The sequence below is a fragment of the Corvus kubaryi genome, unplaced genomic scaffold (assembly GCF_017639235.1).
Source record: "Corvus kubaryi isolate FWS band 111438036 unplaced genomic scaffold, C.kubaryi_AGA036_p1.0 split3-73, whole genome shotgun sequence".
Taxonomy (NCBI): domain Eukaryota; kingdom Metazoa; phylum Chordata; class Aves; order Passeriformes; family Corvidae; genus Corvus; species Corvus kubaryi.
In genome coordinates this window covers 46,833,284-46,858,957 of record NW_024582091.1, presented here as the reverse complement: position 1 = coordinate 46,858,957, position 25,674 = coordinate 46,833,284, and the positions used below count along the sequence as shown (strand labels likewise).

The 25,674-nt window shown below is 41.5% G+C and overlaps 1 protein-coding gene across 10 annotated transcripts in view; it reads right to left on the bottom strand.

Moving 5' to 3' along the window:
* Window positions 1-25,674, bottom strand: part of SASH1 (SAM and SH3 domain containing 1) — a 535,527-nt gene that overhangs the window by 13,704 nt on the left and 496,149 nt on the right. For 5 of the 10 annotated variants that reach the window (XM_042017471.1, XM_042017472.1, XM_042017469.1 and 2 more), the window contains 8 exons: window positions 18,118-18,250; window positions 13,207-14,042; window positions 9,516-9,587; window positions 6,999-7,142; window positions 4,698-4,833; window positions 3,599-3,768; window positions 2,304-2,513; window positions 1,461-1,611 (listed from right to left, as the gene is read on the bottom strand). In XM_042017471.1, coding sequence (XP_041873405.1) covers window positions 1,461-1,611; window positions 2,304-2,513; window positions 3,599-3,768; window positions 4,698-4,833; window positions 6,999-7,142; window positions 9,516-9,587; window positions 13,207-14,042; window positions 18,118-18,250 — 1,852 coding nt within the window. Of the gene's footprint in view, window positions 1-1,460; window positions 1,612-2,303; window positions 2,514-3,598; window positions 3,769-4,697; window positions 4,834-6,998; window positions 7,143-9,515; window positions 9,588-13,206; window positions 14,043-18,117; window positions 18,251-18,463; window positions 18,766-18,959; window positions 19,049-23,576; window positions 23,865-25,674 lie in introns of those variants that run through there. The other 5 variants (XM_042017474.1, XM_042017478.1, XM_042017477.1 and 2 more) reach the window with 5 other exon arrangements.

Genomic DNA, 25,674 nt, shown 5'->3' with positions numbered 1-25,674 from the left:
ATTTTGTAAAGAAGCTAAATCTGGAGCTGAAGATACAGAAAACCAGTGTCATGACACAGGAATACAGTTTATGCTGTGGGCTTTTTCCCCCTGCAATAAAATGTCAGAAATGGCTAGTACAATTCCTACTCTCAGCACACGGCAGGTAATTATGGGGTGGAACTATGTGCTGTTGCCCCTCCCAGATTCCAGCTGTCTGGTCCCCACTTCTCTTTCTCCTCATCATCCTGACTTGGAGCTGGAATTTGTACTTTCCAACCATGAAATCGTCAAGTTTTCAAACCAAAATTGAAGGGTCCTGAAAAAAATTTTTACTTCAGGGAAGTTTAGCATTCTAAATAGGTCTGCACATAATGAAGAGAAGCTCATCTTAAGTGACAAAAAGCTACTCTGATATAAGTGAAAAGAAACTAATTCTGCAACTGCAACTTTATTGGGAGCTAGAGAAGGGCAAGGAAGGAGTGGATGCCTCTTTGGGAAATGAACAAGAAAGCTACACAGGCCACACAGCACTGTCTAAAGACACTAACCACAAATATTGCTGTAACTGAATTAAGCATTTCCCACTTAATAACAGCTGTTTAAATTGCTGCTATGGCAGTTTAAGCTAAAACATAGGAATTTGCACAGAAGCAGCTGAGAAAGCCCTCACACAATCCCTTCTACTGATTCTGCTCGGTGGATACCAACCTTGTACTGACACTTGGAGATGAAGGGCAAATTCAGGACTGTCTAAGGTTGCTGCAGCTAGGCTCTGCTTACTCCTGTGCAGCAAAGACACCCTTGCATTTGACTGCCATGGCTTACTCCACTTTTCCTCGTCATTGCAACCACTTTCCCGGTACCACGTGTTCAGTGAGCAAAACTGCACTGCCGAACACAGATAGGTGGGTCACTGTTTTTCACTCTTTGCACTTGACTGATATATTTGCTCCCTTTGAAAATTGCTGTGTTGCCATATACACAACCTGAAGCTACCGTTACAATCCTGCAATTAACAGCCCAAGAACCAAAAGCATGTGCAGATAAGATTAATTCACATTACACTTCTCCACAGCCCTCTGGGCTTTGACTTTTTTTTTACTCTTGATAAACTTAATCTCTTCCCTCTAATCTGGAAATTTCTTCTTTCCTACTCTCTATGTCTCAGCCTCTTACTTTGAGTAGGTTATCTCAGGATTTATTCTTGAACAACAGTATTCTAAAGTGTTGTGTGTTGTACATTTGATATTCATTAAATAAGTTGGGTGGCAAGGTTTACATGAACAGAATTAATTCCAGCAGAACAAAAGGAAGTTTTAAGTCACTCCTCAAAAATCTAACGTTACACAGGATTACCCTGGAAATAACTAGATTAGGAAAAAAAATCAAAATCCTGGAACAAGTTTTCTGCTTTAAGGGGTTCACAAGGTTCTTGGCAAAGCTCTACTAAAACAGAAAACCTCTAACATCCCACGTACTATCATATTCCTGAAGAAGTTCCACTGCTGTGAGGAGAACAGCTCTGTGCTCAGGATCTCGGATGTTCAGTTCATCCAAATCTTCTTCTTCTAAAAGCTTAAAGGTATCCAGATCTTCATAACCATTGAATAGAAATGTGGGCATGTGCTCCTGCACAAAGGGGAAAAAAATAAGAAGAGCTGTAAGACAACATATTCATTCGACTTTATCAATAAAAATACTAAAAGAGATTTTTGCAACCAGCAAGAAATGCAGTAGTTAAGTAAGTGCAAACCAGCGCACAACAGCAAAATTATGTATTATAGTTTGCATAAACACTGCTCTGAATTCAGGGAGGTAGCTGTGCCAGAACTGGAATGCTGCATATATTGTTGTGCTTGGAATGTACTGTATTACATGGCCTGGGTATCATGCTACCTGAAGGCACAACATGGCATGGTTCTGTATGAGGGGAGAAGTATGAAAGGTGAATGACAGCCACACCAATTTATCCCGAGAAACACGGGAAAAAAAAGTCCACTTTAAAGACAGGGCAATTATTGTTATTTTACACTTTTGGCTTGCCTCTGGAGTGTGCTAGCCTGTGGTCATACCGTACAACGATTTACGGTCTCTGAGTGCACATGACTCGCAGCCTGCAGCACTTCATCATGCTTGAGAGGCAGTTCTGCCTGGCTTCAGCTATTTTCACTCTGCAGCTAAGACCTGACTCTGCTAAGTGGTGTCACAATCCTTAGGATTATGAATCTGGTGTGTAGCTTCCAAAACTAACAACTTCAAAGGTGTGGTCCCCTTCCCACAAGCAAAAGTGAAGGGTAAGCAGAGAGAGAAAGAATTGGAACCTTCAAATTGATGCGATCCAAGAGATCCTCAACTGACTTGGGCTGGGGAGGTCTGCTTTTTCGACGTCTCCTGGTGGGCCGCTTCGGCTTCTCTTCCTCTTCATTTAACACATCCACATAGATAAATTTGAAGGTGCCAACTTTGTTGTTCAAGAGACCCATCCAAGTGCCCATGGGGGGTTTGCTGATTATATCAATGATGTCACCTTTCTGCAGACCAAAGAAGCAAGAAAGCCACTTAGCTTTCTGACAGATATTTAAGCAAACACACCCACTTGGATTTCCATGTACACAGACAACACACTTTAGTTTTCAAAAGGTTAACCACAGCTCTTGCAAAAATGTCTGATAATGCTTGTTTTACGCATGGAAGGAAAGGGAATCAGGTGACATGCCTCAGAACACAGAGCAAGTCAACAAAAGAACCTGGAATGGACCCCGACTGTCCAGATTCAAACCTGCTGGCATCTCTGTAGAGCATCAGTGCTCTTTGGTTCAAAAGTCTCTATGCTTGCAACTACCTGAAATTGGTGCAAAGCAGAGCATGCTCAGTGTATATGGGAACAATTTCACATCAGATCTCCTGAGCAAAGGAAGCCAACGCAGAAAGAACCAACAAAGTTGCTTTTCCTAATGTGCTCGTGATCATTACAAAGAAACGGACAGACAACTGCTTTTGCACACCTGAAGAGATTACCTTACATACATCTGCTTTAATTCCAAGCTGCCCTTGGAATTTTAAGTAACGAATGTAAGGAGTCAGTTTGAATTGAATATGGCACAACTAAAAATAATCAAAGCTGATATCCAGAAAAATTAAAGGGGGGTGACCACTCAGCAAAGTGTTTCAATATAAACTCAAACCAAGTTATATTAACTGAGATGCCTTTAAGAGACACTGTGTGCAGGTGCATGCACATTTCTTCCAAGAGTTTTGAAAATTTTTCCATTGAGGATTATTTCATTGTGGCAGACAAAGTATTTTTCCAATCTTTCAAGCAAAACCTTGCAAAATGGAAATGAATTGATGGCACATCTTTAATTTTCCAGAAACTAAAGACACAAGTGTCTTTCCCTGGATGGAGAGAAACGTAAGTACTTACTTATGTTCTATAACATTTTGCTAAAAATGCTATACAAGGAAATATTAAATGTATAAGACAGGTTAAACGGCTTAAAAAACACATATAAATTCACTAAAAGATTAAGAATTCTATCATTGCTGCAAAAAGCTCTTAATTTAGAATTTTAGCAAAATAAATGTTTTACTCCTTAAAAACAAATATAGCTGGTACCTTGAGCTTCAGAGAATCTGTATCATAAGGACTTGGAGTAAAATCAGTGTGAACTCTGGCTCTTCCACAAAAAGGTCCTCTGTAAGGAGGCTCTTCATCGTCACCATCTTCTGATTTCACACTCTCCCTGTTGCTGGTTGAGGAATCTGTTGTGCTCACTGTCTGACCACCTGTGTGGGAGACATAGTATCAGTTCACAGAAAAGGCCCTTTGTGAAGAAGCTTCAGAAACAGAGGAAAGATAGAAAATGGGTCTTCTTTCCACAAAACATGGCATCAAAGTTAAAAGTCCTTAGATGCTGCTATTTCTTATACACACATATGGATGGGAGAGTTAGTAAATCTACTTTGCACTCCTGTTTTCCTGAATTCAGCCCCTCAATATTTAACCGAGAAGCTATTTAACAAGTGTCTCATCTATGGTACGTCACAGGAGATGACATCTTCTGGGAAGTTTTGCTCACAAAACTTTTATGAGGAAAACAAGCTCTGAAACCTGCAGGGGGGTTCTAGAATCCCTCCCAAGTCCAGAAATTTCGTGAATAGTGCAGCAAGTTCACATCACCTGTGTTCCATTTAAGCTGTTTCGTGTCGAGACAATCAAAACCAGAGAGGTTTTAAATACTACTCTTTCTTTAACCAGTTAATGAGAGAAACTCTCTCGAGGTTTCTCTGGAGGGAAGGTGGGAAGCCCATCTGGAGTGCTCAGGAGAAATCCAGTGTAAAGATGAGCCGGTTTACTACTGGCCAAGGACTGTAATTCTTATTTAGAGTGAGAATTACAATCCTTGGCCAGTAGTAAACAGATTCATTATTACATTTATATTAGAATACTTATATTATAATAGTAGGACCCAGCAGACCAAGCCAGAAAGCCGAATTTCACTTTTTCAGGGTTCTGCATAAACATAAAGCAAAAAAACCCCACTCTTTGCACCAAAGAGCTTACAGTTCTTTGCAAACCCCTAATGACTAACCCATCAGCCTTTCTACTTTTTAACCACTGTTTCTGCTTTGACTTTCTCTGATTCTGCTTACTGTGGAGATCTCTGCTCCCTGAAGCCACAGAAATGGAGTAACACAGTTATAACTGAACTTACTCATTGAGCTCTGACCACTTAAGGAACTCCTCAGGCTCTCCACTGAGCCACCAGCTTTCAGCTTGGGTTTGTCCAGGGAGTCAGCGTCTGGTGGTGGCGACTGCGGGGAACCTGGCATGATCCCAGGGCTGGACTCCTGAAAGGGATTGGACCATTAAAGTTTGTTAAATGAACATAGGCACTGACAGGAGCTGCTTGTGCATCTCCAAAAAGATTCTGTTTTCCCGCTCTTTACCAGACAGGCTGAAACCTTCTATCTACTTATTTAGCAGTACCCGGCTGTGGTAGAAACTCCACTTTATTAGGCATGATAGTGGTGATGGGAGCAAACAGACCAGGCTGAAAAAGCTAGCATTGTAAGTAGAAACAAAAACCTTACACAAAGCTCCCAATTCAAGGGTTTTTATGACACATGATACTTTTGCCAGCAGTACTTGCAAAACAACTAGCGCCAAATTCAGGTTTCTGAATCAGGATTTTGTACAAAGATGGACACAAACAAACAGACAATGCAAGTGAGACATGAAGCAATGGGTTTGTTTTGTTGGTTTTTTTCCAGTGAATTTTTTATATCATTGCTCATTTACCCAGAAGAACAAAAAAAAAAATTGGCTGGAAAATGCAGCCTTTGCATAGTACAAATACGCATAAACATATATGCATAAATATAAAAAGATTTTGCTACATGTGCAATAGTTTAAGCAATTTCTCCTTTCATTCAGTCAAACATTACAGAAAATCAAAAGGGTCTTTCCTAAATTGAAATTCTGTCAGCCTTTGTGAAGCACAGGTAAAACAAAGCAGCAGATACTTGCGGCCAGCATAACTTTTGCTTGTTTTAATGCATGCAGAAAGAGATACTGGAACATACTTTGAATCATGATGCCTGAAAGTTATAAATATTTTAAAACAACTGTGCCATGAAGTTTGAAAACAGAGGAACTGTAGCTTGCATACAGGAGTGTTTTGTGGAGATGTGTGGTCATAAAACTTTTAGATGAACACTATAATTTGCATGCTGCAGAATCATTAGGAAAATCTCATCCCAGCATATGACTTCAGAGGTAAAGTCAATCTCAGAGAGAGAGACAGAGAGCAGAAGTATTGCTAAGTCGCTGTAAAGCAATTTCTCAAAGGATCCCTTTTTTTTGGCAGACTTTGCAGAAACGCACTGTAAAGCCAGTCAGACACCAAAACATCTTCTCACCAATATTAAATCATGTTACACCTTAAAATATTTTAACTGTAAGTTTAAATTAAATAACCAGAAGTGTAGTACTGCCCCTGGTTATGAATAAGTATGGCTAATAAATCATTCCGCAGGAAAGGGATTCTAATGCTGCAAAGCATGGCATAACACTGGCCACATTTCTGCCTCTCTTGGTGCCTGCGGATTCTTCAGTTTGGGGTTGTTACTATGGATGTTACGAACTGCTCCTTTTACACGCAGTAAGGCTTTGCATTAAGAGCAAAACTCCCTTTCCATTCCCAATTCCCCATGACTGCGAGCATCCCCTGCGACCCAGCGGCCGGTCCGAGCCCACATGGGGGCGGTGTTAACCAGGAAGAGCTCTGCTTTCCCAGCGTCTTTCGAACTTCCTGCTTACACAACCCAAGTGGCAAGACCGATTTTAAACAAATGCCGAAAATTTTTGACACTCCACTAAAGCAAGGAACCCAAAGTATACCAAAAGGGGAAAAGACAGAAATTGTTTCTGGGCCACTGAAATTCAAAGCCTAATTTAGAACTAATGTACTTCAGGTTTGTCTTTAAGAATAGACTATAAAAATCTGTAATGAAAGAATAATAGGAATATCTTCTGTCAGATGCCCCCTTTCTGACTAGATTGTGCCTCTGTTTTAATGGGCTGTGGCACAGGGCAAGCTATGATGGAGAAAAGATCTGTAATAGCAGAGAAGAGCTGTGTATGTGGAGTTATGCTGGGAATTTAAACAAGGGTGTAAATTGCAGATTAAATATATTACTGTGACTCTGTGTAACATACTAGTTCCCTTAATAAATTATGATAGAAAAGAAATGGAAATAGAGAATGAGGTGTGTAGTGCCATCAGTGACAGACTTCTGATGAGCTACTTAAATGAAAATCTGAAAATGCATTTTCCATGGTACTGGCATCTAAAGGAAGCCATTTCACAGTGAGGGATTTTAAAGAAACACAGGAATAAGTCACACCATATAGTCTTGTTAGAAATTTCTTCAGAGATGCCTTGATGCGTGGGAATCAATGTTGATTAACACTTCTACATTATTAAGTGGATTCCACTGCAGACCTTACATACCTGCTCAGACAAAGAGCTGCTGTATTTTTTTGACATCCTTTTCTTCATTGTTTCTTTTACAGACTTCACCTTTTTGCCCAGAGATATACGGGAGGCAGAGGGTGATTTGATCACTTCTTTATAAACAAAGTCTCCTTCTTTGCCCTGCAAAATAAAACAGGGCTTAAGCCTTTTAAAGAGAAGAGCCATTTTCTCCCTCATTCAGCAGTCAGTGCAGAGGTGTCCAGGCAGACACAGGACAGCAGCACAGTGCCCTGTTGCCTGCTCCAAATTCACTGTTGAGACCTTGTGCAAACCACTGTAGCAGTCCACTGTAGCTCACTCTTAAGGATGGATTTGTAAACTTTTTGTGAAAGTATCGTGTGTAGATGTGTTGAGGACTGTTAGGATGCCTTTATCCCTTTGCATTTCAGATAAGTATTTGATTTGATAGAAAACCCCACAGTTTCAGGCTAAGCCTTCCTGACAGGACACGCAACAGTAGTTGTGGCTAATGTTGGCCAATACTACAAAGAGTTTAACAGGAATAAAGGTAACTCTGAGATCCTAGCCAAATACATATCTCTCTGTGTGTATATATATATGTGTGTATATCTACATTTGCCTACCCAAATTTACTTTTTATTTTTGCCTACCCGAATTTACTTTTTATTTTCGGACAGGTATTCTGCTAACCTCTGTGGTTTTACTGTGGATCATAAAAAAACCCAAAAAAACCCAAAAAAACCAAGCACCACAAAAAAATGTACTAAATTCATCAGCCATGGACTTGCACTGCGTTTTTTAAGGCACACAACAGGGTACTGACAAACTAAGTTAGATAAATATAGTGGATGACAAAGACCAGCTGCTTTGAATGCATTTAACCTTTTCTAAACCAGCTTAAGATACTGAGCACTTACCTATGCCACAAGCACACACTTAATATGGATCAGCTGATGTTTTGCCAAACTTGTATGATTCAGCCCTTATTCAGATTGCCCAGGCAGGACATTAAACATGGTCTTACGTTTGACTGTGTTTTAGGAACCGCTGAGCAATGCAGCTCTATTAGAGCTACTCTGGCACCCTCCAGCACAAAAAAGGACCAAAATCCGTCTGGCCGAAGAGATTGCCTAGTGAGTTTGGTCTCTGACTTGGTTCAATTTAGCTACAAGAAGATAGCAAACCCTAAAATAAATGTACACTATATTGTACATTAAAGATTTATCTTTTTTTTTTTTTCCCTACGTTTATGTATGTTTTCTACTTCACTAATGTTCTTACAAAAAGTTTCTCTGAAATTCAACTGACAATACATTTTTTTTCCCCCTTACAAGTTGTTCGTAATTACAACTTCTTTGGTAATTTTGGTCTTTTACAAGAAGTTAAGGACAGCTTTTTGCTTAATCTTTTTTTGAAAAAAAACTTCTATTTAATGGACTTACATGTTTTCAAGAAAAAACCCCCTTTGATCCGTATATATTGTTCTAGTGCACTGCATCTCTCCCACTACTGATGCTCCCAGGGATAAGTATAACATCTAAACTTCACACTTTCTTATATTAAAACCAATCTAATCAAAACAAGTATCTATGTTTAAAGATAAACACTCTAAGTTCAGAAGTTGACTTTTTACTGAGTTGAAAATTGATGAGTAAAATAACCACCCACAGATTTAGCAAATTTAGGGGTATTTTATGATGTTAAAAAATAATAAGGCAACAAAAAGCATGCCCAAAAAACCCAGCTGGCATAAGAAGTAATATATTGCTGGCATACAAAATGTTTCACAATTTAGACTTGATTTAAGTGGACAGTAAAGGTATCAGATCCAATGCTGCAACAGAAAAGAAAAACATCTATGGGCAGAAGGAAAAAATATGTTTGCTATTTCATTTGATATAATGTTCTGGCTCGTTTCTGTTCTGTTCTTTTTGGCCACAGGCCAACCAACAGTACCAGTGGGATCAACATGAGTAACATAAAATGGAATCAATTCTCAGGGGAGATGAGTTTTTTTTTTAAACACAAGAATTCTCTGAGATCAATTGTGCAGCACCCAGCACAATGGGATCCTGGTCTACTCCAGAGCTCTGAGATACAATGAGAAAACAAATAATGAACTTCTTTCATAATGACTTCCATGCAAATAACTGGCAGATCTTCAGCAAAGTTAGCCTCATCATTCCAAATAGTAAATATTTTTACCAAGAAAGTATAGCAAGCACATGTTTTGCCTTGGGTGATGCTCTGAGGAAGTCAGACGTAAGAATAGCCCACAGATGTGCCCCCAGATCTGCGCTTTGGTCACTTGTTCCTACCTTTTTACACATACTGTATATAAATACTTATCCACACATGGATATGGGTGGGTATGTTATTCTCAAAGCTAAGGAAGTTTGAGGTTAACAAAGATCCTCTGTTTTCTTGGATCCCCAAACTATTATTACAGACCTAAATTACACTTCAGTCTATTATAACTCTACTGTGCATTTCATTTTATGCTATTTCAAGTCTGCACCTTCTCAAACTCACCATTTGGTCAGAACTGTTTCCAATATGAAGGGAACGATTAGTCAAATCAAAGCCTCCAAAGCTACAGGTTCTCTGCAAAAAACCAAGGATAGGTAAGTTTTATCACCATGATTAGCTCACTTAGAACATCTGTGATTTGGAGAACACCAATTAAAACACAAATGTCTGCAAAAATGGAAAGAAACAAACAAACAAACAAAGGGATGAGAGATTATAAATCAGGAACTCTGTTGTAAAGCAATATGAGTCTCTCTTTTCCAGAGACAACTCCTTGGCCTAAGGTCTGCTGCTGTTGAGTCATCTACTGCCTACTCCTCTCTTTAAAAAGAAAAAAGACTTTTTGGTCTGAGGAAACTGTTGATCTTATGCATCAAGTTTTCCAAGGTGCTGGCAACTCCATCTCTTCACTCCCATCTGCCTTCATAAATAAGTCCACAGCAGCACTGAAACAGAGAACCACCAATCTTCTAAATCTTTTAAAGCATTGGATAACCTACCTTCTGAATAGCTGCATAGGCTGCATTTCCACTGAAATACAGGGAATCACTGGAAGCCTAGTAGGGTAAGCCCTTGGTAAGAGGAGGGAAAACCCAGCCCAGCTATCCATAAGCATTGTGTCCCCAGAGACCCAGCAAGCCCTGATTCCAGATAAGGTGCTCCAGCTTTTTCTTTGCAATCCAAGAGGTAATAAAACCTGACCAATGAACAACCAGCTGCACAGTACTCAAGTAACTGGCCCTGGCAGAAGTCTCATGGGGCAATGCAAGGAAATGAAGGTGTGGCAGTTACAATTAACTTGCACAGCTTCAATTCTGGGCTCTGAGTGGGGTTTTGAAGACAGGCAGATTCCTACTATAAGTATTCTTTTCCGAGTCAGAGCTGAGATAAACAGGAGGCAGAAGATCAATGCTTGTGAACTAGAAGTTCTTAGGGCAACAGAGTAGAATCAGTTATGTATTGATTAGGTATTGGCTCAGACCTACAAAGGATTCAGTGAGTCAGTGAAGACCCACTACTGAGAACTACTAGGCTGCTTTGTCTATTAGGAAAAAGCAAGCTGTATAAACTGTGACACTTAATAAACAATTATAAGAATTCATTCTTTTAAAGTAAACACTCTTCCTGCCCACCACTTAGAAGCATACGTATTAATAGCTTTTAGAAGATTTTATTTCTAGCTTCTTCCTGCTTACACCCAACAAACTTGGATGACAGTGTTTGTACCCACCACAACTCTAGTGGAACTCAAAGCCAGCTTTGTCGAGGCCCCACACACATTAAAGAGAGTGCTATGATGTAGAATTTTTCTAAGTGTTTGTTTTTTGTTTTTTTCCAGAAGGCAATGTGACTATGGCACAGGTTTTAAAAATTGTTTTTGGAAAACATTTGAGACTAACCACAAGTAATAAGATCAGTTTCTAATGCACAGCATGTTTAGCTAGGAGTAATTTGGTCCTTCTGTGAAGGACCATTATAACTAATGCTACAGTGTATGGTAATCCCAGCAATGAAGAGAGGACATCTGGAACTGCTCAGAGCAAACTTGTCTGTCAAATCAGCCAGAGCTCCTCCTAAAGAAGTCTTCCTGGAGAGCAAAACAACTGTTGGTTAAAAGCTTCTGAGTGAATGCACCTTATTAAGGATGCTTGTTGTTTCACTATGGACCTCCCCATACATTTAAAATTTAACTTCCACCTTCAGATTCCAGTAGAGGCCCTGGCAATACTGCACCAAACAAAAGGTCTGTGGATGAGGAGAGGGATATTCAATGGAATGGCCATGCAATCAAAAGTACTGTTCTTCTGGGAAAAAAGAAAAATTGATGCCATTTGAAAATTTCATGCATGTCCAGGCCACTGAAACAAATATAAATGACAAAAATGAATGGCAAGGCAAGACAGAGTGACCAATTCCACTGAATACATAGGCATTGCAATTTCCCTGAGGTTGCAGCAAACAAACATGGAGCATTTCCAGGAAGGAGCGGCATTAGTTGAAGCTTGGCAGCCATTTGTGGTTTCAGGAGGAAGTGCATTGAAAAAGCTGTAAGGGCAGCAGGTCTCCAACACTTATCCCATTCAAACCAGGATGGAGAAGCAGCTGACTGCGGAGTTCCTCAACAACAACAAAATGCTATCCATTTCTTTTTTAACTGTATCTCTGTGATTTAAGCAAAGGTCAGTGCAGAAGGTTTTCATAAAGAAATTACTATAGCGAGACAAGACTAACTTAATAGAAGAACTGAAAAGTTTATGTCATCTGTATTTACCAAGATGTTTTTTGATTTACCTAAGATGTTATTTTACTAAGTTTTAGAGGGTATTTTTAATTATGGGGCATCTCTAGAACATATGAGTATGCTTTTTGGTCCAAGATAACCTTATTATTCAACCCACAGAGGGGCGAGCAAGGTTTCTCTCATAATTTTAATATCCTTACAGGAAAACAACATCTTCTGAGTACAAGGTCTGTACCAATAAACAGTGTCCTGTTAGGGGGAAAGTAAGCAGTCAATACAGAAGAAATAGTAAAGCTGCCAAGAGAGAATGTTCTTGGTATTGGGTAGAATAAAAATCTGTGTTTCGTGGCCAAAGAGCAAAAAGGGAACCATGAAGGCCTGGTCATCTCCCACAGGTTATTCAAGGAGACCACAGCTGTCACTCTTACACCTTATACCTGAAGAAATTAGGCAGAGACCTCTCAAAAAAAAAAAAAAATTGTTATTAAGAGGAAAAGCTGTTTCTACTGTATTGTTCACTGGAATATCTTGCTTAATGTTATGGGTGCACTGCTGTTTCCATCCACTCAAGTAGGGAACATTGTCAACTAGACAACAGACTAGCTGGCTCAGCTTTGGAGATCTGGCATCAAAGGCAAGTTCCTAGGAAACTCAGAATCACAGTTAAGATATGTTATATGATGAAATGTCATCATATAACAAAACTGGATCATATAATCAGGAAGCGGCTTTGGATCCCTATGGAGTGTTCAAATCACTTAATTTCTCACTCTAAGCACAGTTTCCTCTTTTGGCCATCCCCCGTTCCCTCTCCATAATGCTCTGAGGGAAGCTGCCACCTTCATTCCATGGTAGAAGGAAGGAGCAGTAGTGACACTCCTGGTGGTGGTGAGCAGCAAGCAGGAGGGCAGTGACTACATAATGCAAACCTCCACATCTTTCTGCAGCTGTGTATGTAAGGGAAAATACAGATTGGGTGAGTGAACTGATGAGATGCAATCTGAGAAGGGAAGGGCCAACTTAAGGCAATGACAGCTGAAAAGAAATAGAGCACAGTTGAGTAACAATATTACTCTGAAAATGTTGTTCATCTCTTGGTAGAAGAGAATACTGATTCCCAAAGCATCACAAAGAATGTATTTATAGTATCTGAAACCTTCTCTGTTCACTGGTGATCTCTATTTCTGCACTAGGTGAATTAAAAAAGCAGCATTTTGTGATATTTGCTCACTCTCACTGAGTTGTTCTATACACACAGAAATGGCAACAAAACTCTTCTCTGACAAGATTATATCAAGCGCTTCCCTTATCACCTGCATTACAGTGCTTAAGAGTTCCTAATGGCAAAGAAAGCAGAAGCACTGAATATTAGTTAAAAGTACAAAGCAGAAAGTGTTCACTGCAACCTCATAGAAATTGGAAGACCACCTTCATGGCAACTCTTTGACTCACAGACTTTTGGTGGATTCTCAAGAGAACCCTTTTAGTACAGCGATCCACTGTGGCAGCCCACTTCCTCTTGGCCTCCTCATCCTCCTCCAGCAGGCATCTCCTCAGGTCCTGCTTGTCGGCCTTGCTCAGGGTCCTGTCAGTAACGGGACGCACCAGCTGTGAGAGGTTGAGGTGACTGTACAGGCTTCTCTCCACCACATAGGTGATATTGAACTCGCTGACAGAGGTGCGCCCTCGTAGCCTTCTGTTTGGGAAGCCACAACCTCCACCCCCTTTTGTTTTGTGCCGCAGTAATTGTAGGTCGCAAGTTGTGGGGGATGCTCCTTTCCTAGCAGGGCGCTGGCAAAGAAAAGCTCTGGAACAGGAATAGTTAGTATCCATTTTCTTCAATCGGATCTGCTTCCTTACACTCTGAATCTCCTCCAGGGACACCAGAAGATGGTGCTTGTGCCTGTTGCTGTCATAAAAGCAAATGCTTTCTGTACTTACCCCATGGCTCAGCGAGCCAAGGCTCTTCTTCATTTCCCCATCTGTCAAGGAGCGGCAAACTTTCTGGGACTTCTCCTCTTCTGGGTAAGAGAAAAATGTCCCAAGTTTCTTGGGAGGCTTGATAAGGCCACGGCTATCAGTTTTGCTGAAGGTCTTCACCAGCTTCCGGTTAGCTCCCCAGGTATCAAGACTGCTGGATGAGGGAGAAGTAGTAAGTGAGTCCGAGTCATCCTCTGGCTGCTTTTCACAGGAGCTGTCGAAGTAGAATTGTTTCTTGTGAACTCCAGAGTAAAGTGCTGATCTGTCATCCAGTATAGGAGAGTTGTCAAGTGAGTGCTCTTCCACACCTACAGGGGACAAAAGCAGCAGAACGCTTGTCATTGTTCATAATTCTCTAAGATGTTTCCCTGTAGAGTCTTATTGTATTTATTCAAGATATCACCCATTTAAATTGGAAGAAAACTATTTTTGATGTAAATTGCTCAGAAGTTATTTTTGAGTGGATAAACCTGAAGTACTTCCTTCCATTTGGAAGTGAGAATTCTGGGATGAGTTAACGAAAGACAGGAGACAACATCCTGTAAATAAATTCATCGTTATTTTAAGTTTCTCTCTTTCATCTGCAGCTAAGTAAGACCACAGATGTTCTTACTAACAATCCCTTAGAAGCTGGAACTGGGATCTGTTTTTCATGTTTTTCTTATGATACTTGCATATGATGCTCAGCTCTAGTGAGCTTACAATAGGTCAGAAGTACACACAGGTGTTAAAACCCAAACAAGTACCTCTCAGGTCCAGTTTTCCAATACCTAGTGCTGCTGTGGCTGCAGAAAGGAGTATTCTTTGCAGAAATTTATGGAGCTGAACTCCAGGATGAAATTTACAGTTCTGGGTTTTTGATGGGGGAAAGGCACCAGTTTTAATCACACAGAATTTATTTAGCAGTTGCAAAAACAAAGAAGTAGGTCAAACTGCAGGTGTGCCAATTTCAACACTGTCCTGGTAATGACAGAAACACTTGGTTTTCACCAAATTTTTCCAGAAAATATTTCACAGGAATATTTTGCAACATAGTACTGGACATGGGAAGATAGCCAGGTTTCCTTTTCGGAATGGAGAAAAGGGAATAAAGAACTTGAAACTGAAATTCCTTTTCACATTTATCATATAAGAAACTTTTCTCTGATGTTTTCTTTTGAGCAAAGTATAGGCACAGGTTTTAGATGCAGTAACAAGGTAAGAGTCAAAAAAAAGTACACATCCTGCTTTGTCTCCCTGACAAATTTCACAGCATTCATAGCTACGTATCAGACACACACACACACAAATATGATTGTATTTATTTCTTGCCAAAATAAATTTCTAGCATGACCTGACTTTGCCTTCATCTTTGATTGCTTCTACAGTCTTCCAGCAGAACTAAATTTGAACCATTACCAAACTACCTACGATTTACTAAACTAGCTCATTCAATAACAAGGGATACCCTTCAAATGACAGATTAGCAACCTTGTACAGGATTCCTGCCCCACCTTCAGTTCACTCTGTTGGCAAAATATATTTGACATACATTTGTTGAAACCTAAGATGTTATTTTACTAAGATAAAGCTCACTGTGACATTAAAGGAATAGTGGACCACATCTGACATGAAACTTTCACTCTTGAGAAATTTATTGGGGTAGGTCTGTAGATTGGAGTCTGGTTTTGACACCACTTTCCCTGGGCTGTCCAACTTGCTCTTCTCCCCCTCTACATCTTAATTTGAAGAGAAAATAGACATTCTCCTGGGACTGAGTATGTACTGATAAACAATTTTAGTCCACTAAGTAAATATGTTTTTAAACCGCTTGTAAAATATGCATTGTGTGTCAACACTGTAACAGATGTTATTTGGAGTGAGTCCATGACACAAAGCCATAATGACACAGATGTAGATGTGATGCATTTTTAAGTGCTATATAAGAATGGTGCCCAGGAATTAGGAAGTTTCAATTATTTAGCTCACTTAGGAGCAGATTAAGACAAAATACATATGGATTCAGATATTGGCACATTCTAGTGAGTATCAGCTCAGCCAAGTGTACATACATTGTGATAACAGAGTCAGTAACAGAAATGTGGAAGAAGAATCTGAGACTAGTGTGCTTTCCTTTAAAATCTGCAGGAACACACAAGGGAAATTCAGCAAAGTTGTTTTTGGTGAAGAAATTTTTGAGAAGGATTATTCAGAATGTTTCTTCTAGGAAACTGCATGTCATTTTTCAAAATAAGTCTACTCTTACACTAAACTAAAGGCTGTTGAACAGTAATGAATTTATTTAAATTTTACTGATGTTACTCAATCAAATACTGTAGCCATCTCCCCAGAACCTAGTCACCTAAGATTTCACATTACTTCACATTCGTAACATAGATTCAAAGAATCACAGCAAACATCCAGTCAACTGCAGGTAATTTGGAAGGCCAGACTGCAATCCCAAATCTGACCACCCTATTTTTTGTGATCTTGCATAGCCCTCTAACATATCCAAATGGGAATACAGACCTATATTATTACAGATTAGGATGGATGGCATTTATGAAGCACTTTTAATTTGCCATATAAAAACTTGGGTGTGGAATTTCCTGAAAGAAAAGTCATAGGTATCTACTGCTAAGGTATACTTGGCTACTTAGGGGGCCTTCTAGTTATACAGAAGTTATGCAGAAGTAATCCATGTTGTTATTTAGCAATAACTGGTTCTGCAACAGAGTTTTCCAAGAGCAAATCCACACAGAAACTCCAGAGTGATAGATAAAGTACGAACTCAGGAGTTACAGATAATTTAATCAAAGAAGCCTAGAGCTAGAGAAGACAGGCAGCAGATGGAGAAAGAAGGAAGGAGAACAAACTTTTTTTTGGATACAATTGTTAGTTCAGTGCTTTTTCTGCAGGGGGCAGGGGTGGAAAAATTCAATGGAAATAAAAACTCTGGAAGGAGTGGCACGCTGAAGTGAAATAAAAACCATGGAAGGAGTGGCACACTTCAGAGGAAGACTGAGGGAAAAAGGAAATAAGGAGGTGAAGCACTGTAAGAGAGGATACAGAGAGCAAGACAGATATTTAATATGCTGAGGAGACAGTCTGGTCCAACTGCAGGAAGGCATCTGCATGCCCAGCAGCCCCTGGGCTGCCTGCTCCTGCATGTGCTCACATCTCTGGAGCCTCCTCCTGATTGCTCCCTGCAGCTTTTCCCAGACTCCTGGGGAGAGAAGGAGGAGGTAGGACAGATTTCTCTGGGGGCCATCTTTCCCCAGAGCAGTGGAAAAATAGTCCTGTTTTGTTTGTCTCATCTCAAAATCCATGTTTTTGTTTCCAAGGTATCGCAGCTTTATGCTCATCATATGAGGTGATAAAACCTTTCCAGACAGAGACAGCTGCCCATTCCAGAGCTCTAGATGGGCTGTGCCTTCCACGCCAGCCAGTAACACCATCCATAATGTAGGAGAGGCAGGCTAGATCATAGATCTGCCAGCAGCTTCCTGCCACATACGCAAGATGCACGTGTTCTCCTTAAATGCACTAGCAAAGAATCGTAAGACAGCTCAGCTCACTGCAGAGCTGAGGGGAATTGGCATACAATGCCGGGAAGGCCACCAACATAGAGAGATGCCCACAATTCCAGTGAAGACTCAAGCACAGCTGCGCAGAGAGGCTCCTGAGGATCAGGCTCCATTAATCTGAGTGCTCACACATGGATACAGGTCATCCAGAGTTAATTCTGCAGCATGGTGTTCCCAGGGCCTGAACTCTGCTTCCCTTTCCCCCCTCTCCTCTTCCTCCTCCCTTCTCTCCCCCTCTCTGTAGGGAGCAGGGCTCATTCAGAAGCCAAATTGCAGACAGGATCCCCCAGAAGTAGAAGTCACGAGGCAATTGCTATCCCACAAAGAATGTCTGATAGAGTTTTTGTATTTCTGCAACAGGGTGATGCCATGTGGTTCAACTGCACCACCAGCCAGCTGCTACCCTCCCAAAATGAGCAGGAGCTCACCTGTGTGCCACCCCAAGCCTGGGAGGAGGGAGCAGTGTGGTAGTGGCTCCACTTAATTCTTTGCTGAGCTTGTGGGGCAGCTGGCTAGGATTGCTCCTAGGCTCATTCCCTCCCCAGCATGTGGCAGAAAACATAAGCCAAGTTCTGATCTCTTAATGAGGGGCTCTCCAGTGCTGCTCTGAGAATACCAGATCGGCAGCAACCACATTCTAGGCTGTCACTTTCCTCCTTCTAAAGCCTAAAAATTCAGTAACTTAAGGCATGCACAGTAGACAAGACAGTCATTCCTACCCTCCCTCACGAATACTCCACCCCTCCCTCCCTCAACCCTCCACTTTCTGTCCCCTCTCAAGAGAAACACATACAGTTTTAACCATGTTGCTTTTTACCTTCTGTGCTGGGTTTTTTCATTTCTTCAACTCTTATGAGTTTCTTCCTGACTCTGCGAGTAGAATTCACCAGCTTGTGCAACCTCTTAAACTTCACCGACTCCTCTGTTTCATCATCGGATTGTTCTCTTGACTGGCAAAGAAACAAAAGGAATATTAATAAAGCAGTAGTTCCACAGCTTGCTCGTTCAAGTCAAGTTAACCCAGCTCATCTGCTGCATTGTGTCAATGCAGCTCTGTAACTGGTGTTATATTTTCAGCTCAGGTCAGACAGAAACATTTAAATTACTGAGGGTTTTGTCGTTTTCTTTTTTTTTTTTTTTCTTTTTCTGAAAGCATGACATACCATTTTGATTTCTAAATCTGTGCAACGTAAGATCCTAGGCACTGAAATGCATTCCTGCCCTTGTCTTTCTTCACATGCATTGTGTAATAACTACTTCCACGTCCTCTTCCAGTATGTTTCAGGCAGGGCTCTTTTCCAGGGTTCTTCTTACCATACCAGTTATGCTCCCGTGGTTTAGTCAGTCCCTGGTCTGTCTGGCATCTCAGAACTCGCTGTTTAAACCTGGTTATAAACAGCTTTTCCAAAATGAAGCTCTGTCACTGATGATTTCTCTTTTTTTCCCCCCAGTCTTCCCAGAAAATCAAAAACAGCAGCACAAGAAAGGAATGGGAAGGAAAGGAAGGAGGAGACCTCATCTGCCTCACTCACGGACTGCCACAGCTACAAAATATTCCCTTCCTCCTCCCTGCTCCTTACACTCCTCCTGAAGGCTCTCGAGGCTGGAATTTAGATGGACAGAGCATTCCTCCAGCACTGACCAAGGGAAAACTCTGACCTTTTCAGATATACAGTGCAGTCCATATTCCCCAGCATCCCGTTTCGTTTTGCATCTGATCCAGTATGCTCAGTTCCAGCTGTTTTCCCTCAAGTATCAAACATTACAGAGACAAAAAAAAATTCCCTTCTCTCCAGCAGCAGTGACACAACAAGCTGAAACAATCCATTCCTTGTGAACAAGAAGACAACTTCGATTTTCGAGCCAGATCCAATGTTCAACGTGCTACTTCCTCTGTTTTAATCAGTTCAGAATGTGGAAGGCAGCAGGGGGAAGGGCAGGGAAGGGGAGAGGAGAGGAGGCCAGCAGGGCTCTCCGGCTTGGCCAGGACAGCCCTGGCATCCTGCGCCGCTGCACATTCCTGCGCACAGCACAGGCTCCAGCTGGAGCACGGTATGGATCGTATACCTTACTTTGTTTTCACTCATAGTCCCAGCCAATTCACAGCATTCCTAATGGTCAGCTCTAAAAACCCTCATGCAACTTCCTGTCAGTGCAGCTATCTGGGCTTCCACAGTGTGCTCATCCTTTTTTCTCCTCCTTAATGAAACTTTTAAAAATAAAGACCCCCAACAGATGCAAGCCAAGTAAAAACAAACAAACAAAAAAAAGCCATCCCCTTCTCTTCCCAGCAAAAATGCTGTCTGATTATCTGGAGGATAAATAAGAGGCTGAACATAAAAATGCTTTGTATTTTTGTAGTGCACTTAAATATCAGGATGAGGTACTAAAGGCAGATGCCACGGGGCAGAACACCATTTAGCAGTTGCACTGGTATACTTCCAAAGGCACACACAGAGCCTGAAAGAGCCAGGGCACCTCTGAAAGCCTACCTCCCAGGCATGCACCTCACAAAGGCCCCAGAACCACACCAGAGCAAACTTTGGCGACTTTCTGCAAGGGCACTGTCAATTACCAATTTCCCACAAACTTTGTGTTACTCCAAAATAAGGAGGAATACCAAACTGACCACATTAACGGCTGTAGGAATTGTCATTCTATCATCCAAGAATTGCATGAATGTGTTTATTGTGGTTACAGACTGGCTAGGTAATTAATAAATTTCCTTCAGGAAAAATAGGACTGTAAAGAGTACCAGGGCTGTTTACATCAAGACAAATTGAGCAACAAGATGAGCATTAATTCAGAGATTATGCCTGGGACAACTTAGTGATACGTCAAACAAGACAGACACATTTAGATAAGATGATGAATGGATTATTGACTGTAATCAAGAAGTTCAGGCAAGACTTCTTGGGCCATTAAGTGCATCCTGGAAAGCAACCATCATGCATATTCTGCACTCAAGATATGTTTATTTTAAATGCAATTACTCTAGGGGATTGCTTTCCATCATTACCTTTTGTACACCCTAGGTCTGCAAGACTACTGCTTGTGAAACTGTGAGCTCTGTTAGACTTACAGAACAGCTCATACCTGGTCCTCCCACCCAGGATTTCATTGAAGAATAAACAGCTAGACCTGCTTTGCACCACTGATATCTGATAAGGAACTGGGCCCCCTCAGAGTTATGAAGACTCAACACCAACAACGAAAAAAGAGCTTTTACAATGTCTGACATTTGCATTCACAACTACCACAGCAAAAGCAAGAGTCAAAGTAGCCTCAGCGCAAGGTACTGAAATCAAACCCGAGTGGGTGGTACAGAGGGCACCATACTTCAAAATAAAAAAAGTGCAATCATAATTAAGTGCCAGCTGGTTTTCCCCAATGCTTCAGGACTCCTAATAGCCTTTTGAGCTGGGGTCCTCCACAAGCAGCGACAGATCCTGTCTATCGCCAGTGCTTCGCAGATAGGCGAGAACAGCTCGTGCTTTGTGGGTAGATGAAAGACAAGTCTCCCTCCAGCAGCCTATTTCCTATCATATCAGGTAGCATATGACAGAGAAATCTTCTACAGAGAAAAACAGTAAGTTTATGCAAAAAGGCCTAAAAATGGTGACTACACCAGTGGTGCCACTCAGGAAACTTTATTGTCAAATAATGCCGATTCCTTGAAAATGAATGCATTTCCAAAAAGGGTTACTGTTCACTTGCTTCCTGTTTTTGAATTAAATTTTTAAGAAAGGCCTTGGAATTATCAAAAGTTTCCACTTTGGCACATGGGAAACAGAGCCTAATTTTCCAGCTCAAGCAATGCTTTCTTTTACAGCTAATATTAAACAGAAAACAGAAATGTAAAGCATTCAGGCCATAACTGACATATTTGGAAATCATTGAACTCCCATGCTTTGACTTCCCCAACCCACTCTACCTTCCCCATCTTTCACGGTGAACAAATTGCTTTTTTTGGTAGCTGTCCCTGACTTCAGATGAGAAAATTACCCCAGTGTCCCCAAAGTGTGGTGGGCTGGGAAATGGCTTCCTGGACAGCTCTAGCAGCGAGGTCTTGGCACAGGACTTGGATGTAGACAGCTGCCAGCCCCCTCTTGCCCTCTTCCCCCTTCACAGGCACTCCAGCATGCTGCAGCACTGCAGAAGGGTAGATGTGGTCTGTTACAAAGTGGACGTGTCTGCAAGATGCTCAGCCAGAGCCTCTCTGGCACTGGAGGAGTCCCTGCTGCACCCCCTCTGCCAACGCCTCCTGGCCCTGGCACACAGCTGTTCCACCAGGCCAAGCCTTGGTGTCCTTAACGTGCTGATAAAACAGCCAGAGCAGCCAGAGCCCCTCCAGCTCCCTGTACCCCTGTGCACAGCCAAGGCAGGCCTCTCCCTGTGCCCTCAAGGGGACAACAAATGGATTTGCAGTACTGCAAATAGGAACAACTTAACTTCCATCTCCTCCGCTCCAAATTTTTCCATCCGAAAGCCCATATGGCTCAACTTTTAATTACTTTGGCTAATGCTGTATGTAGTAATTCTGTGGTGAATGCTTAAGTGTTTCATTTCTGGTTTCCAGGGCAACATTACATCAGATTGCAGACAGCTGGCTCCACAGCCCTAAACCATAGCAAATTGGCCAAAGCTGATGCACAAAACTCGCGCTGGTTGAAAGCGAGCGCAGGCCTCGGCCGGGCTGCCGGGGACCCAGCGCAGCCTGCGGGGCCCCTTGGCGGGGCTGGCTGGGTGGAGCCGCCCTTCCCGAGCGCCTTGGAGCAAGTGCATCCCTGCATCTGCAATGCTCTCACGGTGAGGAAACCCGCCAGCTCGGAGAGCTTGGCTGCACAAACGCGCGAAGGACTGCAGGGAAACAGGGAATATATTAACAGCATCTGGAAATACCAAGAACTGCATGCAGAGGACTGCAGCCACCACGTACCACACGGCTGGGAAACTACAGAGAGGCCAAGGCCCATACCCACTGCCCAGCTTTTTGCTGCAAACAAATGTGGCCACAAACAATGAAGATGCTGTCAAATCTGTAAGAAATCAATCCCCTCTGCCACCTCTCACATCCCTTCACCTTGGAAAACTCCCTACTTGTGCACCTCCAAAGGCCGCACTTTGCATCATCTCATATGAAAGATCAAAGAAAAATCCTTTATGCTCAGGAACAAATAGGAAATTAACACATGTACTCTGACATTCTAGGAGGATTCTAGAGGAGCTCTCTATAGTTCTGCTTCTGGCACCCTTCTTGCTTTCTCTCCTGCTTTTCTCACGCAGGCTCTTTGGTGCTGCTTGCTCAGGAGGCAGGGCACACGCCTTGCTCTGCTGCTCTCTAACATCCAGCCCATTTCACACGCCACAGAAATAACAATCTTAACCTCCCTCTTTGAGTTAGTGCTTCACAGAGAGAGAGGGAGACAGAGAAAACTAACATTTATTAGCGTACTTGGAATTAATTGGCAAAATGTAAACCAGAAGTAAGTAGCTAGCTTTCGACAGGACTGTTTGGAAACACTTCAGGGTTATAGCAGCAGCCCTTAAAAACAGGCAAAGCTTGGTAGCCATGTCCCAATAAAAATGTGCAAGAAATGCTAGGACAACATCCAGTTAAAGCTATCATAACTGATTGATTTGCTTCAGCTCCATAAAAATCCCCAAACATACATGACATTTACATGAAGCCATTTAGAGAGAGGTTAAAATTTTACAATTTGCTTTATGCCCAGTAATAGTTCAGCCCCAAACTGAAATCTCTTGGAAACCTTCCGTCTAAGAAAAAAGGAAATCTTTTAATATCTGATTAAGCTCAAGCTGCAATTCTTTTTTGCTACCAGACAATTCTTGTTCAGCAAATTGGGGCAAAAAACTACATTTAGATTCACTGACATATCACATCACATCCCCCAGCCCTGGCTAGCTCACCTCAGAACTACAGGCTCTATAATAAATGCAAAGAGACTTTGCTGTTCCCTTTAGGAGATGTAGCTACACATGTCCTTTCTTCTTTCCAGCAGGCTTTACATCTGCCAAAAAATCCCAACCATTCTAACTTTAAAAAGTTTTTATTAAAGATGCCTGGATAAAGTCAGAGACAGAAAAATAGAACAGAAAAGAACTTAAAAGCCCACGGAAAGGAAAAAGAAAACTGAGAAAAGCTATGCATGCTGTGCTGTGCCTAAGAATAACCACAAAAGCCTTTTCTCTTTCTCCCTCTCTGAAACAGGAGGCACATCCTCTCCACATCATGCTACATGCTCAGTGACTTACCAGCTTCGGCATTTATAAGCCTAAAGCTCAGTTTCGAGTATTTTCCCCCGAGTCCTCAACCGCTGTCAGCTTTGTAACCCTAAAATTTAGGAGCAGACACTTCTTCTTTAGTATTGTATTCGCTCTGAATCCTGCACACAAAATGCCTCGTCTCTGGAGTTACATTATCAGACACCAAACTGGCTCCGATTCCAGTGCTGAATATGTAAAGAAGAAAAAAGCGTGATGCTGGACTCAATTAGCTGTTTTCTGCTCACTGATTGATTCCCCCAGTTACTTGCTAGCTGCATAACTTGCAAGAAAGGCATAAGTCATCAGCTCTAAGCAAATCTTCTATTCACCACAAGGAAAAAAGGGAGTGTTGTACATGGCAAACAATCCCTGTTTTCACTGACGAAGGCTTGCTGACCTCTTGCTGGCCTCCAGTTCCTTAATTACTGTCTATGGAATTTCAGTGAAAGAAAAAAATACAGAGAATCTCTGCAAAGCAAGGATGAAGAGTGACCCTCCAACACCACCACTAGAGTGGAAGCTGTGTCTATAGGAAATATAACTTAAGCCCTTTACCAGGCATTTTTTATTTTCTCTTTTTTAATTCTTTTGACAAAAATCCCTGGAGAATTTCCCTTTATGAAGGACTAATTTGAAAGAAAAATAAACCTTGCTTGAATGTTTTTTAACTTGGTGAACTTAGATACTTTTTTTGATCTTTCCCCTCAGTTTCAGTGCTAGAAAAGAACATAAATAAGAACTAGAAAGAGGAGTGCTGGTCCATAATTAGCTGTGTTGTGGCTTTATGAAGTATTGTAGTGCTCCTTTCAACATCTCCACCTAGGCTGGGCTCTGATCTCCCTTCCTAAGAAACAGACTCTGAGATGCTCAAGTACATTGGCATTCCTTTTACAGGCAACCACACCTTATCCCAAACCTCACAAAAAATCCAGAAGTTGGACATTTCTCTTGGAGCACAAGAAAACAAGGACCAAAACTGCTACTTATTGGGAGCAGTGCTGTCCAGGGGTGGAAAGCAGTAGCAAAGGCATACCACAACAGCATTCTCTCTAAGGCAAGGAAGATTCCCCTCAATCAGGACCACACTATCAGTGGCCTGTTAATCTCGATTCACTGCAAATCAATCACATTGTGAAATCATAACTGGACTAAACATCTATTCCCTTTGATGACTGGCTGATTTTAATGAGCCCCCCAGTCAAATAGCCCTTTTCAATTTCTCCACCTTTGTACTAGTGACTGTACACAACTTTTCTACTCTCCAGCCATCATGTAAGCTAGATTTACTAGTGTCCTGTAGCTGAGTTCTTACCCTTAAATTACTTCAACCCCAAAAGCCTGATGTAAAGCCCTATGGAAAATTCTAAGCTTCAGATAAAACCAGCTAGTGTTCTCCAGTTTCAATAACATACAAGCCTGCATCAAGTGAAACATGACAGCGACTTCCTTGAAATGTATCCCAGATTCCCTTAAAAGTTCATGGCCATGAGTGAAACTGATCTAAGTTTGGGACTTTGCAACTTGAGTTTTGAAGGTTTTGGGTTTCATTAACAAAGTTTCACAGACCTCTAATCCTTGCAGAGGCTGTTTATAGAAAACTGCAGGAAGCTAAGATGTGATAAGCTACATCACATCCTGAAGTTACAAATGATGGCCTCCAAAATTTTAAAGAAAATTAACAGAGGTCATAAATATTTTTTTGCCCAGAGCATGAATTGCAAGGGCTGTGCAAGTCTGAAATGTGCAGTGTCAGCCCCCGTAGGTAACCATGTCTGGGTTTGGTCTGTGATTACTTAGAAGAAAATCAAAGGAGCATCCAATGGCTACTTTGGTGAGAGATATATTACACATTAGCTGGTGACGACACTGCTTGCTGAAATCAGTGGGAAATATTTGTCATAAGTAACGAGAGCATAAAAGTTTAATTCTCCCAGGAGGTCTGTCTTGATACAAGAATAGCTGCTTAGACAAATTCCTCTCTGTTAACTGTTTCCAGGTTTCAGTTTAATTTTGTGAAGCACATTGCCGACCTTTGTATCTGCAAGCCAGACACATTTCCTCATGGTGAAGCACTCCTCTCACTGAT